The sequence below is a fragment of the Macrobrachium rosenbergii genome, chromosome 52 (genome assembly GCF_040412425.1).
Source record: "Macrobrachium rosenbergii isolate ZJJX-2024 chromosome 52, ASM4041242v1, whole genome shotgun sequence".
NCBI lineage: Eukaryota > Metazoa > Arthropoda > Malacostraca > Decapoda > Palaemonidae > Macrobrachium > Macrobrachium rosenbergii.
Genome location: NC_089792.1, coordinates 26,386,350 through 26,404,438, shown reverse-complemented (window position 1 = coordinate 26,404,438; position 18,089 = coordinate 26,386,350). Strand labels below are relative to the sequence as shown.

General features: G+C 38.3%; 1 protein-coding gene across 2 annotated transcripts in view; it reads right to left on the bottom strand.

The window, feature by feature from the left end:
* Positions 1–6,710: 6,710 nt before the first annotated feature.
* The window catches only part of LOC136833763 (zinc finger protein 227-like), a 34,401-nt gene continuing 23,022 nt past the window's right edge, over positions 6,711–18,089 (bottom strand). For both annotated transcript variants that reach the window (XM_067096001.1, XM_067096002.1), the window contains exon 5: positions 6,711–9,508. In XM_067096001.1, the coding sequence (XP_066952102.1) occupies positions 6,844–9,508 (2,665 nt within the window). In that variant the 3' untranslated portion in view covers positions 6,711–6,843. The remainder of the gene's footprint in view (positions 9,509–18,089) is intronic.

Genomic DNA, 18,089 nt, shown 5'->3' with positions numbered 1-18,089 from the left:
AAGATGATGATGATGAATTAGCTGTGCAGTCCGATAAATGATAATGAAGATATGACTGCACAACAGTCATATCTCCTCTGGGGGCACCTCTTCCCCTTCTTCAGGAGGAGCTTCGTCCACTACTTGCACTTCAGGGGTTTCGAGACACAAACAAACCTAACATTTTGTTCTGAGGTACTGTACAGTAGTCCCGTCATTCTACAAACTACCCACATATTTCAGATATGCTCCACTATTATCATAAAACACTTTACTACTGTAATATAATTTCAAAATCATCTTACAACACAGCAAGATATCAATAAAATGCACAGTTGCACAGCACACGATGTGCAAAGCATAGAATGCGCAGATGACCCGACATCCCAGGTTCGCTTTCTAGCATCTGCACAGTTCTCTGCTTGGGCTTCTAGTGTAGTGTACTGTTCCCACTGCATTCTACATTGTGCATACGTACACATGTACTTTGCTTGGGCTTCTAGTGTAGTGCACTGTTCCCACTGCATTCTACATGGTGCATACGTACACATGTACTTATCATTGTGGATCGTACCACCGTAAGATGCCTCCTAAATACCCTGCTTCTTCTATGGCTTATGGGAAAGAGCCTAAGCATCAGAGGAAGGTAACGACGAGTGAAGGAAGGGCAGAAATTATCGATATGTTGTGAAGGGAAAAAAACACCGAAGTAGCCACCCATTAAGGCGTGCCCAAGAGTGCCGTCTACTTAATAGAGAAGGAAGAAGATGTCGCCACCATCATTCTCTGACACCCGGACGGCAGAGTATTTGGAACAATTTGAAGGTCTGTCCCAAATTCTGTGGAAAGACAGGGAGTTGCAGAAGATGATAGAAGCATGAGATCCTTATATGGAACACTCCATAAACTTTTCATCTACCCTTAATGCTGCCATGGAGTCCTATAATTACCTATTTGTCAGCATGAAATATATGGCCATGATGCCGCCTCCCGAAACCCCTAAGAATTTCATGAAGTGACTGGTGCCTCCTGAAGAAGGTGAAGAGGCCTCCCTCACAGGAGATGTACTCCTCTGCTTTGCATTTATTGAACTGCACAGCCAATTCATCATCATCATCTTCAGTCAACGTTGATAACTTGTGAATAACCATGTGATTTATGTAATCTTAATATTACATATTTTTAATGTGCACATGTATTTTTGTGCTCTCTCTCTCTTGTGAATTACCAAGCTTCCCTGTAAAAGAAAACGAGACGCTTGAATACTGTATGAAAGAAAGTTTGAACTGTTAAAATATGCAATTACAAGTGTTTTTAGAGGGGGGGGGATAACAACTTATCACTGATTTAGCTTTTCATGAGCAGTTGTGGTCCCTAACCCCTGCGAATACAGGGTCCATGCTGTATTCTTGTTGTCATTATCTTTTGACAAACTCCAAATGTCATAGTACCATTTAGGCTGGTTCTTTGTCAAAGAATGAGAAATATTACATGGCTTTGACACACTATTCAGCTATATGTTATGACCTCTTAATTTTTAGTTAAAGGTTTGCTTTAAATTTGTGATAAAACCAGTTCGTACACCAAGCCAATGAATACAAAATCCCTGAAACTTCAAATGGAGCCACCAGGTATTAAAGAGAACTTGGCTAGCACTCTTACTTCTGCCTTCCTTTTATGGCCTAGAGAACCTCACCTTCGTGACTACACCAACAACATGCATACAGCCTCAGCACTGATACCACACTAGATAGCCTTGCCTTTTTTCTGCTGATGTCTTACACAAAAAAAGAATTTTTTTAAAACAGCTGATAAATACATTTATGGCATAATTTTGAATTCAAAGCTTGTTAAATTTACTCAATAACTTGGAAAGTTAAACTCACCTATGCAAATGTATCCTAACTAATGAGGAGTTTTTCCAACTAGATTTTCATTGTCTCCAGGACTTGAGAAGGATGAAGACCCATCATCAACCTCACTCTGAATCACTACATACAACTGACTACTTTCCAGATAGGAATACTGTAGTAGCATCAGCCCATTACCACATTTGGAAGGGAGGTTTTTTTGAATCCTTGGAATGGGAAGATGCATACTTTCAGGTCCCAATACATAAACCTTTTGAGGATATTCCTTTGGTTTGGCTGGCAAGGATGGGTCTTGCAGAAATGTTGTAAGTTAGAGTTGGTTTACATCAAGGCTCAGCACTTGACCCATTTCTGTTTGTACTGGTTATGGAAGCGCTGAGTGAAGAAATTAGGAGTGAAATTCTACCAACATTATTGCATGAAGATGATCTGATAATTACCACAGAGACTGAAGAATTGCAAAGATGAGTAGGAGAGTGGTAGAAATCTTTTGCATGGGGTAGTATGAAGGTAAATGCAGGTAAAACTGAGGTTATGGTGTCCAGCAAGCTGGGAGGGGCAGGTTATTTGTACAAAACAGAAGAGGTCTAGATTTCTGGTAAAGAATTTCAAATACAGTACTTAGGATTCACTGTAAACTGGGATGGAGAATGCAAAGCTGAGGTTGAAATGAGGATAAAAGCAGATTGGGGGAAATGGAGGGAGGTGGCAGGGATAGTACGTAGCAAAAGAATGCCATATAAACCATAAATGACAAATTTTAAATCCATTTGTATTTTTCATAACTAACAAACCTGCAGTCTTAATGTAAGGGAAAAATTCTCTGATGCCTGCTGGAGTCCAGTTAAAAAAAAAAAAAGGATTTTGGTGGCAACCTGGAGCTAGCCAAGATGGCAGAAAGGAGGTGGGCATAGCCAACCTGCCTTAACCTATCCCAGCTACATCACATCAATTTCCTTTAGCCCCGGTAACTAAATGAGGGGTAGCTTGAGGTGGGCCATATACGTTAAGATCACAGATTTATTAGTTATGATAAATAAAATTGATTTAAAATTTTTAGTTGTTCATATACAGAACAAACCTTTGGTATGGGAGACTTACTCTTGGAGGGAGGATAGAGAAAGCCTCAGGACCAACTAGAGGTTCAGCACACCTGGGCTCACTTCCTGGCCAAAGTAGGACATAGAAAGGAGTTATATGCCTCTGATCTGTTAAGTGAAAGGTTACCCAGCAGCCAGACATCTGCATTAAGAGACAATGTGAACTCCTGTTACACTGTGTCTTGTAGGAATATAAAGAACCTGTAACTGTCAGAGACAACAAAACTTACATTAGCCACCAACCTTGTTTGTTGCCATTTCCTCTCTCCCCTTGTAACAGAGAAGGGGACTTGCTTTCGTATATAGCTTGTGCACACTATTAACACAATCAGTGATGATATTTGGCTCAGAAACATGGACAATATGAAAGGAGGAGCAGAATCTGGAGCAAATAGAAATGAGGGTGATGAGGTGCATTTTGAGGATCTCACTGCATGAGAGGCTGGAAAAAGAAGAAATCAGAAGTGGTAAAGTAATAAAGATTTTGATATGATAAGATTCAAGATTGAGATGGTATGGGCATGTGGTATGATTAAGTGAGGAGGAAGGAGTGAAGAGGGCTTGGGTGGAACCTGTTAAGAGGCAGAAGGTCAAGGAGGCATAGGATTAGGAGGAATGATAAAGTCAAAGAGAAGGGTTCCTCCATCTCCTTCTGCCTTAAATCTATTAACCCTATGAGGATTTGGGGAGTCAAAATCTATCTGCACTAGAACACTTATCCTTCATTAACTGAGCAAAAATGCTGTCAAAGAATTTGGTGTCATTTCAAAGCTAAAGAGCTGAAATTTATCATATGTTCAAAAATATCAAATAATGAAAAAAATCAATATCATGCGTAAAAGTTACCCCCAAATGTCATTTTAAAGCTAAAGAGCTGAAATTTATCATGATATGTTAAAAAATATCAAATAATGAAAAAAAAATCAATATCATGCATACAAGTTACCCCCAATGAAAAAATTTTACTTTTTAAAAAAATCCATAAATCTGAGAAAAGAGATAATCAATTTCTGTTTACACAGTATAAGAGTATGATAAATTGCCTTTCCAGTGATATGAAATTCATTAACATTTCAGCTATATATGGCAACACAAAGCACATAAAATAAATATAAAATATACTTGAGTGGCATATGTTCGCTGAGTGGAAAAGTTTATGCTACTTTTTTAAAGTCTGCCACAAAATATATACAAGTGGTCTACAAGACAAGAACAAGCATCGATACATGCCACATTCAAATTTTATTTTATGACACTTTTCTATGATTTATGATAACTTATTAAAAAATATCTTTCAGTGACAACTATAGCTGTCATCAGAATCTCAGTGGTTGAAAAATGGATGGCGACTAACTTGTCATCAGAATCGCACAAGAGTCTTCATGGATCCTCCAAGGAAGGTTGGTGTCAATCTGAAGGCTTTGGTAACTTCAGACCTATTGTTGCAAGAGAGGGTCTGCATATAAATTTTATGGATCTGAGGGTGGTACAACTAGCCCTGTAGGTATTTCAGAGAACCTGTTCTAAAAAGTGGTAGGTGTGAGACAGATAACTCCACACAGTGGCTTATCTCAGGAATGAAGGGGGCCATCAAATATACTATGTGCTCATTGGCAGTGGATATTCTGTTGTGGGTATGTCACAATATCACTCCAATTCTTAGATATGTCCCAAAAATTACATGGTAGTAGCCCACTCCCAAATTAGACAGGACCAAGTATTTCCCGCTAGATGTCCCTGCATCCTGAAAGGCAGCATGCATCCTTATTAAACCTATTTGCTTCCACCTTCAGTCTCATGCTTCCCAAATCCTGTTTAACCCAGCCAGTCCATACATGGGAAAATAATGCTTTTATGATCCCCTACAGCGATACTGAGGTTCGTGCATTTCTACCCTTCCTAATCAGGCCAGTATTGGACAAGGTGCAGAAATCCAGCGATATCTACATAACCTCCACAGCCTAAATTTATGTTTGGTTCCTGAACCCTCTTGCAGTTCTGGTGGACCCCAAAGTGCTCTTCCACTTCACAAAAAGTTTCTCTATCACCCTTCCTCTTAAGAGTTGCTACCAGAATCTCAGCTTCCTCAGTCTTCACACATGGAGGCTATCCAACAGTGCTTCATCAGGATAGGTTTTTCATGCAAATAATTCACAGCCTGACTATACCAAGCGAAGTGGTCAGTGTTTTGTAGCTGGTTTAGTAGGAAGGGCTGTAACCTGCTCACTGCTGCTACCACACATGGAGGCTATCCAACAGTGCCTCATCAAGATAGACTTTTTGTGCAAATAATCTACAGCTTGACTATACCAAGCAAAGTGGTCAGTGTTTTGTAGCTGGTTTAGTAGGAAGGGCTGTAACCTGCTCACTGCTGCTACCATGCTAGCAGCAAATTTCCAGTGAACCTCACCTCATGTACTGGTCTTATGAGAGGAAGGCTCTCCATGGGACTCTGCAGCTATCATTCTGGGACCTGCCACTGGTGTTAAATCACCTATCCAGTTCAGTATAAGAAACCATGGAGGATGCTCCTCTAGGGAACTTATCATGAGGACAGTATTCTTAGGAGCCCTTGCCTCAGCTAGGAGGGCAAGGGAGTTACATGCTCTTTCTAGCAAAGTTTCCCACACAAAGAACTGGGAATACTGGCCTGTCTATGTGGCTGGTTTTTGGGGAAGATAACCTCATCTTGCAACTTTATCTATCATTCCTTTCTTTCCTGTTTAACATTTATTTTGTTCTTAACAGCCATCAAGATTTATCTTAGTAAATGGGGGAACCTACTGTATTGTATTTATCCACTGACATGCACAAGATAGAATTGTCTGAAAACAATATTTCATTCTGGGTATATCAGTTTATCTTGAAAGCTTTTGACAGCACTCCTGACCTTGCAGCACCCAGCTTACAAGTGTGAAAGGTATTGACACTGGGACTGTTGCTACATCTCTGGCCTGTAAAAGAAACATAGAAATTTCTTCTGTTATAAATTTTGCTTCATGGAGGTCCTTTAATACATTTAGCATACTGTAGATTGTATCATTTAATCTCAACTGGTTATCTTATTGCTATGAACCAGATTGTTGCTCCTTCTCAAAAAGGGGAGGAGGCACCTGACTAAATCTCCTATTCTTCTTGTTCCTCATCTCGGTCACTGGTAGTACAGCATGTCTCAGCTGGAGCCCTCCCTTCAATGCTGCACATGAAGAGCAAGTGTTTTAGACCATTACTGATGTAAATCTACAGCAGTAAAGACCATAATTTTAATGACCCTTTGTTAGTCTTCAGGAATCAAGGACTTGCTGATGGAATTTCAGTTGTTTGCTGGCCCCAAGCCCCTGAGACTTGATGTCTGATTTACAGCAAGTTTCCTTTCAGGGGCAGCCATAAAATGATGGGTTTAAGGGCCAAAACAGATGATTTTGTTTCAAACACAAAAATGATTTCTTTTTATTTAAACCCATCACTTTATGAAGTGATTTGCCTTCCTCCCCAGCCCCACAGCTTACAGTGGTCAAAAACACTCGATATGACCATTTCCTTCTGATAGACAGACTTTGGAGCCCAACTCTGCAAATGGCCACCTGCAAGTCTTCCTTTTTTGAGTACGTTTTAAAAAGTAACTGACACAAATGGAGGTAGTTGTAAGGTGATATGTTTGCATGAAAAAATAAATTCTTTTCTTAAAACAGTAATTTCATGAAAAGAAAAAAATTTTAATGTAAAACTATCATAAAAGGATATAATGTCAAAAGCATGGTGATTCTATCATGGTTCTGTAATAATTTAAAATAATACTGTACATTAATTCTGCTTAAATTATCACAGCCTACATTCTTCCCAATATGGCAGTCTTAAAGCTATTCATAAAATAAACAGAGATTTAAAAAACTTTACATAAGAGACTTGAATCCTACCGATGAGTAAAGATATCTTTGGGTGTCATCTGTAACTCCAGGGTCATCACCTCCAACAGGAACATTATGAACAGAAGACATATGACTTTTTAGCAAATCCTTGCTAGTAACAATAGCACCACAAGTATCCTTAGGGCAAGCATATAATATTGCTTCACTGATCATGCTGCTATCTCCAAACACATGGCTAGCTGGAATAGTCTCCGGATGCTCATCAGCAATGTGCTGAGCAAGAGACTCAGGATCAGAAAACATAAGTCCACAAATTTCACATGTATTGCCATCTACAATTGCAAAAATGCTGGTAACAACTTCCTGCTCATTTGCTGAATCTAGACTACTGGTAATGACATCTATGCCACTGCTGCAAATTTCAATATGATTAAGGAATTCTTCCCTAGAAACAAAAGTTGATAGGTTGCAGTTACTACAACGCCTGCAAGAGTCAAGGTGGGCCAAAAATTCTTCGTGTGTTGAAAAATGAGCAGCACCACAATCACTACACTTACTTTTGTGTTTAGTCATATGCTCCTTCCAATTATCAGCACTCACAGACTCTTTGCAAAACTTGCAAACATTTCTTGAAGGATCTTCCTTTCTACGCACTTTGGTCCTGTGTTCTTGTAAGCACATGACATTTTTAAACGTCTGATTGCAATGATCACAAGTAACCTTTGAACCACCATGCTTACGATTTTTATGTGACGGTAATGATGCTTTTGTTACAACCATACCACAAAGGTCACAGGATACATAGTCATTGCCCAAATGTGTATTTTTGATATGTCTGGAAAGATTCAGAACATACTTACCACACCACTTGCACTGCTCTCTTTGTCTTTCATCTTTCATTGGGAATGATGTACTCTCATGATGATCTACAATATATCTGTACTTTTTGTACAAACCCTTACCACAAACAACACAAGTCTTATGGTGTCCTATATCAGTAATTCCTACTAAATCTAGATCACTTTTTGTTTTGATATCTCCACAACTATTGCACTTGAAATCTTTACTCCTACCATGGCTTCCACTAATCTGATGTCTCTCCAAATGAACTTCAAACTGTTTCTTTTCTATGAACTTTCTATCACATATATCACAATGGTACTGAGGGTTACATTCATGTGTTTTAAGGTGTTTTTCGTAACTGTACTTGATGTAGTAAATTTTAGGGCAATGAGGACACTCATAAACTTCATCCCTAGTATGCAATGGAATGTGATTTTTCAAATTTGCAAGATTTTTAAACACTTTTCCACACTGGTCACAGCAAAATTTCTGATTTGGATTATGCTCTTTCATATGTCGCTCTAAAGCCAAAAGAAACCCAAAGCTTTTACCGCATGTTGCACATTTGTACTTCATCCATTCAGTTTCTTCATGGTACTTCTTTATGTGGGTTTCTAGATTAAGTCGACTTTGATATTTCTTCCCGCAAAAGTTACATTCATGAGGGGAATCATGTGAGTGAGCTTTATATTCTTCTTTGGAATGAAAAGTAACATTACATAATGAGCACTGATGTGAAACCTGATTTTCTTGTTCTGGTGGAATACCTGATATTCCTGAGCTTTTTGTTTCAACTTCTGTACTTGATTCTTTGTTATTCAAGTCACTTTCCACTGCACTGAAAGGTGAAGACCTTTCTTCCTTATCATCTATATTTCTTTCTTTTTCATCGCTATTTAATAACTTTTCAGGATCAACACTTGAGGATGAATTCAACATGTCACCTGATTTTGCTACTGAATCTGTCAGATGTTCCTGTGTATGTTTTTCCCAGTCTTTAGAACAGAATGACCTGAAGCAAAGCAAACATTCAAAATTTTCATCAGTAATATCAACAGACTTTGATGTGCCGATCTGCTCATAATTATCATCTTCAACATGATGAGTAATTACAGGCATACTTACACCTTCCTCCATTTCACTCAATTCAACTTTTACAACATCATTGTTGGCCCCTCCATTGCTTACCAAAACAGTTGATGAGTTTTTAACAGCAGGATTATCCATATTATCCACGTGGACTTGTTCACTTATTCCATCACCAAGAGGCTTACGTCTTCTTTTGAACTTGACTTTTACCTTATTCTGGCTGACATCTCTCCATTCTGCATGGCTGCTGAGCTCTTCATGCTCTAAGGTCTGGCCTGGGATACCATAGTATTTGAAGGTACTGTCCCCCTTTTTTGTCTTGATGACTCTACCTGAACGTGATCTGATCACATTGGGTACAGTGGCTGATTTCTCATCATCTTCGTTATCTGATAAAAGTAGAGGATCTTCAAGATCTTCCATATCTTCATCTTCCATGCCCTCATTACTTCTGTCCAGACCTCTTGTTTTTCCTTCTGTCTGCAAATATGCCATAGGCTTCAAGGTCTTTCTGGGTCGTCCCCTCCCTCTTTTAGGGGGATCTTCTCTAAGAATTACTTTTTGCATGATATATTTATCATATGTATGTGACCCAATTTGACTATAATCCTTAGCAAAAGCCACTGGATCAGGAATTTCTATGTTCCTTTTGCAAACTGCTCTCAAATTTCGGTTTGGAAACTTATTTTTCTGGGGAAAAGTTGTGCAAACAGAGGCTTGAGTATTATCCAGGGCCATTACCAGTTCTCGGTTGAACCTGAAAATAACAAAAATAGTCTCAGTAAAAAATAAAATTACTTGAATGTTACAAGTAATCTTTAACCCAATATTATACTCCTCAAGTTAACATTACCTTTTTAAAATACAAATACATTTCAGTCCATAGCGGGCAGCTGGATAAATATGTCTTTGTGCTCAATAAGAGAGAGAACAAGATGACTAAATAGGCAAGCAGCTCTATAAAGACTCGTTGTCTATCTATACAGCAGTGAAGCAACAGTTAAGAACCAGACATTAAAGCAAGAAGCTCGCATAACCAGTAGAGTAATGAATAATGGTTAGAATAGAACACAGAATTTAGGCCAAAGGTCTAGTGCAGGGAACTATGAGGTCATTCAGATCTGAAACAGATACTGACAGTAAAGGGTTTTAAGGGGTAACAGGAGGAAAACCTCGCAGTTGCACTATGAATCAATTGTTAGGAGAGGGTGATGGAAGAAAGAATATGAATGGAGGTACCATAAAAGGAATGAATGGGGTTGCAGCTGGGGGCTGAAGGGGTACTACAAAGAACCTTAAGTAATGCCCACAGTGCACCTTGCGGGTGAGTAATGGTTAGCATAAGATGAAATGACAATAAAAGTAAAAGGGGAAGATAATGAAGGCATAAGCAAAATGATACTGGGCACCAGACTAATGTTGGCAGCCCCCACAGGATGGAGAGAAAAAATAGCAGAGGTAACTGTTGGGGAAACTACAAGGGATGAAGAGAGAGAAAGTGTACTGCCATCTCCAACTCACAGAGGTAATTGTGGGAAAACCACATGGGGAAAAAGGATGAGAAAGTGGAATGGCATCTCCAACATGCAGAGGTAATTGTGGGAAAACCACAAAGGAAAAAGGATGAGAGTGAAATGGCATCATCAACATGCAGAGGTAATTGTGGGAAAACCACAAAGGAAAAAGGATGAAAAAGTGGAATGGCATCTCCAACATGCAGAGGTAATTGTGGGAAAACCACAAGGGAAAAAGGATGAGAAAAGTGGAGTGGCATCTCTAACAAGCAGAGGTAATTGTGGGAAAACCACAAAGGAAAAAGGATGAGAAAATGGAATGGCATTTCTAACATGCTGAGGTAACTGTGGGAAAACAACAGAGGAAAAAAGATGAGAAAGTGGACTGCTATCTCCAAACAGGACTTGGCTTACCAATCAATTATGAAGAATAACTCTGAAATAGCCAAAGCCAAAGCTTCATGAATTATAACTTTAGAAACAGTAGGTCTCATAGAATTAGTGTTAAGGAATTTATCTCCTTTAGCCTTTGTGTCTACCAAGGGATAAGTAAAGTATGGTTTATTATCTAAACCATGAGTAATAGAAACATGTGAGCCATAACTCCCTCCTTTTTCCCCCAAAACTTATCACTATGTAAACCCACTGCCAGATTGTCCAGACCTCCCTTAGAATCCTTTGCTATGGCCTCCCTCTAAAACTTGGATCATGCTAGCAAAAGGCATTACAGGCAGTCCCCGGTTATCGGCGGGGTTCCATTCCAACAGCGTGACGATGACTGAAAATCGCAACAGTAGCACCGATCCTCGGTTATCGGCGCTGATAACCAGGGATCAACGCTGATAACCGGGAGATCGCCGCCGATAACCGGGAATCAGTGTCAAAAATCTGGTTATAGTCGTCGCTAGACAAGTGCTGTAAAACCGGATTGCCGATAACAGGGGACTGCCTGTATTCACTTACTCCAATGGCTGCTTCAACTCACAACCCAGTCTCAAAGAATTTAGAAGGTATCTTGTTTAGAGTTTATCTTTTTACAAGGTCCAGTTCTTTAATTTAAGATGAGGTGTTCACTCTTAATAAGCCAAGTGTACACAAAATTCAGACTACTTCAGCCTTATTCAAACAAGTCTAATGGTAGCAATCTAAAGATGTCATTGTCAAAGATTTGTTTCTCCTCCTGATCCTCAAGTCACTGATTGTGGACTGCAGGTAGCTACAGCCATTCAGTGCTCTCTAATCACTGCCCCTGAGATCTGTAGAATGAAACAGGGAAACTGGTAAAGTCAATAGTGCAATGCCTTTTTGACCAGTAATGTAAAGAGGTTATAAGGCCTTGCAGGCAGTAAGGCCATCTTTATGTGAGTACCCATTATTCCTCCAAAAAGTCTCTGATAACAAGAGTAAGGAGACCTATTTGTCCTTGAAAGAGAGAAATCTTCTGCTTTCAGGAGGAATTCACTTGAGGGTAGTAAAGGTGCCCAATATATTTCTTCTGAGCATTTCAGGTGGCACATTCAACTACTGTATGCTGGGTGGTGACCATATAGCCAAGTATTACAAGCTTTTGGGCTGTGCCATGGCCTTCCTAACTTTAAGACCACATGCACACACTCCTTTCTTCAATACATTTTAATTTATTCATTGTTTAGTTGGCAATTATGTTTTCAGTTATATCAGTACCCCATGTCTTCTATTTTTAACCATTACTGTGTGCTCTTTCTCTCTCAAAAATCTTTTTCTCATAAAGAATTTGGCATTTCTCTGTCAAAAACTTTTTTCATAGAATAACAGAGAGAGAGAGAGAGAGAGAGAGAGAGAGAGAGAGAGAGAGAGAGAGAGAGAGAGAGAGAGAGAGAGAGAGAGAGAGAGGAGAAATGCAAATGCACAGTACATGTATAGTTTATCTTAATGCAGGGGTCACCTAACTATGGCCCACCAGGTCAGTTCATCCTGCATGCTGCCACACTGTGCCACATGTGAGCTAAAATATACTTACAGTATTTATATGGAAATAACATAGATTGTAGATAAACTTAGTTTGCAAAAAAATTAAAATAAGTATAAGTAAAACATCCAAATTATTCTAATCTGATTTTTGCATCTAACAGTATTATGAGTTTTAGGAAAATCAGTGAAATAAAAAATTCTGCAACTTTGGGTATTAGAACATTTTTTGTGTGAGTGCTTGCAATGAGTTTATTCCTGCAGTTACCTCTGTGCACATTGTTATAAGGTGTTAAAATGCTTACAGGCAGTTGATACAAGTAGTGCCAAGAATGGGTGGACAGACTCGCCTGTAGCCAAGTCTACAGAATATGGACAGTCAGAGACCGTGGGAAGCAGTGCAGACTCTATCCATCATACCTTCAAAAACCATGATGAAAAAGGTAGAGTCCCATCAAAACTCCTCTCTCAAATAACCTGTAGAGCTGCATCAGACCCAAGCAGATGCCTCAAGAAAGGAGTGAACAAGAGCTCCTTGGATAAACCTAAGCATGGCAAGAGAGCATTCAGAAACTTCTGGGACCTTGGAGCCTGGTCTGGTACTGCAAGAACAACAAGGACGAAAGTCAAACAATGAGTGCACAGTAGACATCCACCAACAGACTGGCTGGTCCATAATTAAAAGAGCAGTAAGCAGTGATCAACAGTCCTTGGCAAATGCAACAACCATCACTTTCCAACCCCACCTGAACCATACAACAAGCGAAGAACAGTAAGGAGCAATCCCAACAAGAGAAGTCCAGTCCTTAGTAGGTACAGCAGCAACAAGAGCTGTTGGGCTGAGGGGTGAAGAGAGGTATTCTTCCTCTTGATGACACCAATTAAAGCTTGGTCTCCTGCTTGCATCCAAACATCTGTCATTTGGAAAGAGACTGTACTGCACATTCTTTGGAACATTCCTGACTCCTGCAAAGGGAACAGGAACAAAAGTATAAGGATCTGCAGTTACCAGTGCTAAACGGCTATTCTGGCATTTTACCAAACATACACAAATACACCATATTAATAACGTTGAAGAAAAATAGCACAAGTTCTGAGAATGCAGAGCAGTAATAAAGAAGTATTGACTCACAGGTGGCTGAAGAAAAACCAAGGGTATGAAGACAGTTAAGTGGCTATGTAATCCTCACTCATCCACCTGCCTCCAAATTGCTTACATACTTCAATGACCAAAACAGTTCTGAGCTAAGAATACTCCCATAGAAAAGACAAAGGTTTAGATTCTTATTAGAATAAAACGAATTTACATCAAAGAACAGTTTGCTTTGTGTTTACAAAGCGGCCAACACAACAGTGACACAACAGCCTTTGGGCTAATAAAGCTGCTTCTGTGAGTGTAATGCAAAGCACAGTGTAACACAAAACACAATGAGTGACTAAATTCAAATTCCACATATAAACATGGCCGGTCTCCTCTTTTGTCCAGCTAACTGAGGAACCCATGCACATTTCTGGTAATAGATTACACCACATATTCATGGATGTTCCTGCTATTGTGAAGTCCAAGGTTTGATCATTGCACCATTGAGATCGACATATCTGTCAATCAGTATACAGTATTCATAATTCAAACATTGGAAAAAAGGTGTGGCTGAAATCCAGAGCCAACTGGGATTGCATTATTGAAGCTTGTCAGGCACATAATATATATCAGTTGTTATATTAGATCCTGATCCCAGGAAGAACTTAAATGAAATGCTGATAGCTATTTTAATAAGATATGTCCCTAGAAAGGTCATCAAATTTAGGACATATGACCCACTATGGCTTGATGATACATGTAGATGAGCCTACCATGACAAACAGACCAAATTCAATGCATGGAGACAGAATCATTAAAATGAAAATTACACCATTTTTCACGAGTCTCACCATGCTGCGTATAAAACTTACCATACATCTGAAAGAAATTACAGGTAGTCGTCGACTTACGACGGCATTAGGTTCTGACAGAGCAGTCGTAAGTCGATCTCGTCATAAGTCGACCAACCACATATGTACATGTATTCTGTACCTACCATATATTTATCCATCATATATTATATCCTAAGTATGACTAGCCTACATATACATTTTATATTATCCCAAAATGTGCATGTATAGTACCTATTATTACGTTTAGCATATGAAATCTTATCATGCTTGAACTCCTTGATTAATACTTACTTTTATTACTGTATTTAACATTTTTATTGTAGGCGTTCAAACCATCTGTATGGTCTGTTTACATTTTCTTATGCCATTTGCATTGCCAATCGGCTACCGTATGACGTATTATTTACTTTTATTTATTTATAGGTTTGAATTAAATACATACCATATTTATTCGTATAAGACGACTTTTTTAACAAAAAATTGCCAAAAATCCCCTGCATCCTATGTACATAATGTAGGCTCAAAATTTAAGAATTTTGGCGAAATTATACATGAAACGTCACGTAGATGTTGTAGCCTAGCGTAACATTCGGTGTTATCCTAATAACCTATTAAAAACAAAGTTTATTATAATTATTTATCATTATCACACTTACCATCACTGCAATTACTACTGCTAGTATTATAATCAATATCTACGTTGTTATTATTGATATTTTCATTAAAATGTTAATATCATTATCGCCGTCTACAGCGGATGCCGCATTCCACATTTACAGACTTACAGTACGTGTGCTGCCACCTATTGGTGATTATCTCGAGAGTTTACGGATAACAAGGCTTCGTTCAGTTGGTAGTTGGCAATTCCTGCTAACATTCTCTTTACGCATAACAACATGGCTTCGATCAATTGGTGGTTGACAATTCCTGCTACCATTCTCTTTAGGCATAATAACAAGGCCGTTGAGTTGATACTTCGTAAGTTGTGCTAGCATTCTCTTTTAAGAATAATAACATGGCTTTGTTCAGTTGCTCACGAGACTCGAGCGTTACATAGGAAACATTTTTATTTATTGATTTTACCCTTGATTGCATACTTTTATAATATATAATGGATATATATAACATATATTACCGTAGGTAACATCTTTATAAATGTTTTTGTTGATTCTGCCAGTAAGAAACAATGTTTACTAATGAATGTGTTGCAATCTATTGGTAAACCTATGAGGTAGCTTTCAGCAGCAGACGAAACATTCGATCGTAGTAAATGGCTGATTGTATAATACATATTTTGATAAATATAAATATGGTAAATAACTTCTTTATTAATGTTTTTGTTGATTCTGTTGGTAAGAAACAATATGCATATGATAACCTAATACTACAGTTTTTACTTAACAAAATCATATGAGCATAGGCTAGAAACCTTATTTTTTTTTCCTCAATGTCCTGCTGAAATTGGGGTCGTCCTATGCAGACATGCGTGTTATAAAGCCATCAAATACGGTAATTTGTTATTACATCTGATTTATTTGCAATAAATAGAAATACAAAATACATTACAAAAATATGAATCTTTTACCATTTTCAACGACACAAACACACTGAATGCTGCCGAAAGCTGAGCATCTCTCGGATATGAGCGAGCTGCGGTAGAAGGGAAAATTATCAGTCGCGCTCGACGTATTTTAGCAAAATATAAAATTAAATATTATTATATATTATTATATTGTCGTAACCGTCGTAAAGTCGGTCAGTCGTAAGTCGCATAGGTCGTAAGTCGACGACTACCTGTACAATAATTTCTTGAAGAGGGAACTTGAAGGAATTACTCAGCCTCATCTGTGGTGGATCAAATTGGCATCATCTATCTTTGGGTCAAGCTCATCTTCCATTCCACCACTACTAACAGATAATGGTAGATTGGTTACTGGCCCTAGGGAAAAGGCTGAATTGCTTCATCGGGCTTTTGGAGCTAAGCAATCAGCTGAGGATGTCCTCCCTGATACTTGTCATTCTGAACCTATTCTTACAAACTTTGCATTTCGCTCCAGGGATGTTAAGAAAATTCTGGATGATCTTGATAGCTGGGGTGAAGATCCTGATGGTTTCTTCCCTTTGTTTTTTAAAAAAGTTTATAGTGAAATTTTATACATTTTTATGTCGACGTAGTGTCTTTGTGGATGAGCACAAGCTTAGTAATACAGTGCCTCTTCCAAAGAGTGGCATATCTGCAGACTGCAATAACTACGAGCCAACCTCTATTCTCCTTGTGTTTTCCAAAGCTACTGAAAAACATTTTTAAGCCACTATATACGTATGTGGAATCTAAAGGATTTTTAGCTGATAGTCAAAATGCATACAGGAAGCAGTTAGGTACCTGTGATGCTTTTTTAGACTTGATATGCCATTTGCAAGGGAACCTTGATAAGGCTTTTGAGTGCAGTGTAATTCAAACAGATTTTATTGTTGCTTTCAATTTAGTAAATCACAAAGCACTTATTTATAAACTTCAGAATCTTGGAGTGGGTGAATATGCAGTGGGTCCCCGCTAGATTGAGGATCAGCATTTGCGCCTTCAGTTAATCACAGGTTTTCCTGTGGAATGTATCTCCAAATATATACAGTACTGGAAAATTTGCTAATTCACTGATTTTTTCGTAGAGCAATATTCACTAATTACTATATTTTAATTTCATTTTCTTGAATAAATAAGTTTTTTACGCTAAAAAATTATTTACTAATTTTCAAATATTAACATTAATGTAAAAACAGCGAAATGTCAATAAAATGTTAAAGTAAAATCCCTCAAAATCACAAAACAACTTACCGATGTAAACATACCTCAGTTCAACACTCCCCGCCCCTCTCACTCTCTCTCTCTCTCTCTATAAGCCGTATAATTTTAAGGGTAAAATGTTGTAAGATAACTTTGAAATTATATTAAAGTGTTTTAGGATGATAGTTTGAACTATTAAAATAGGCAGTGAACTATTAAAATAGGTAGTTATAAGCATTTTATTTTAAGGTACTATACTGGTGTTTGAACTATTAAAGTAGGCAGTTATGAGCATTTTTTGAGGGGGGGTACCAAGTTATTGTGAATTTTCGCTTATTGTAGTTGGTTGTGGTCCCTAACCCCCGTGAAAACAGGGAACATACTGTATTTTAGGATTATTTCAAAATTTCCTGACAGGCAGGCAGCAGCGAGTTGCTGTGGATGGGATCTCTAGTGAGCCAAGACCTATTGTGTCTGGACTCCCAAAGGGCAGTGTTCTTGGGCAACTGTTATTTTAGTGTACACAAGTGATATGGTTGCTGGACTGGAAAACAAGATTGTTCAGCATGCCAATGATGCAACACTTGTGTGTGTAGTAAAGCCTCTGCTTATGAGAAATGAAGCTGCCCTCAGCCTTAATCAAGGACATGGACCGGATCAGGAAATGGTGTAGTTGGTGGGGTACGAGGCTGAACTCCAGTAAAACGAAAACACTATTGATTAGCAGATCTTGTACAGATTTCCCACTCCATCCTCCCCTTCAAGTGGATGGAACTTTGCTGACTGAGTCTGAAGCTTTAACTATTCTAGATGTAACTTTAGACTCACGTCTAAATTTTGAGAAATATCTAACGAAAGTTTCATTAAATGCTGCATGAAAGTTAGGTGTTGTTCATAAGGCCTCAAATATATATATAATATATATATATATAATATATATATACAGTAGACCCTTGACTCACACTAACACAATCCGTTCCTAGACCTTGGTCGTGTTCGAAATTGTTCGTGACTCGGAGCTAATCTCCCATAAGGTTTAATGGGAATAATATTAATTGGTTCTCGACTTTACGAACCAATATATATTATGTATATTTTGCCTTATTTTACACAGATAATGTCAAAAAGTCAGTGTAAAAACCTTAATATATCTAATAATA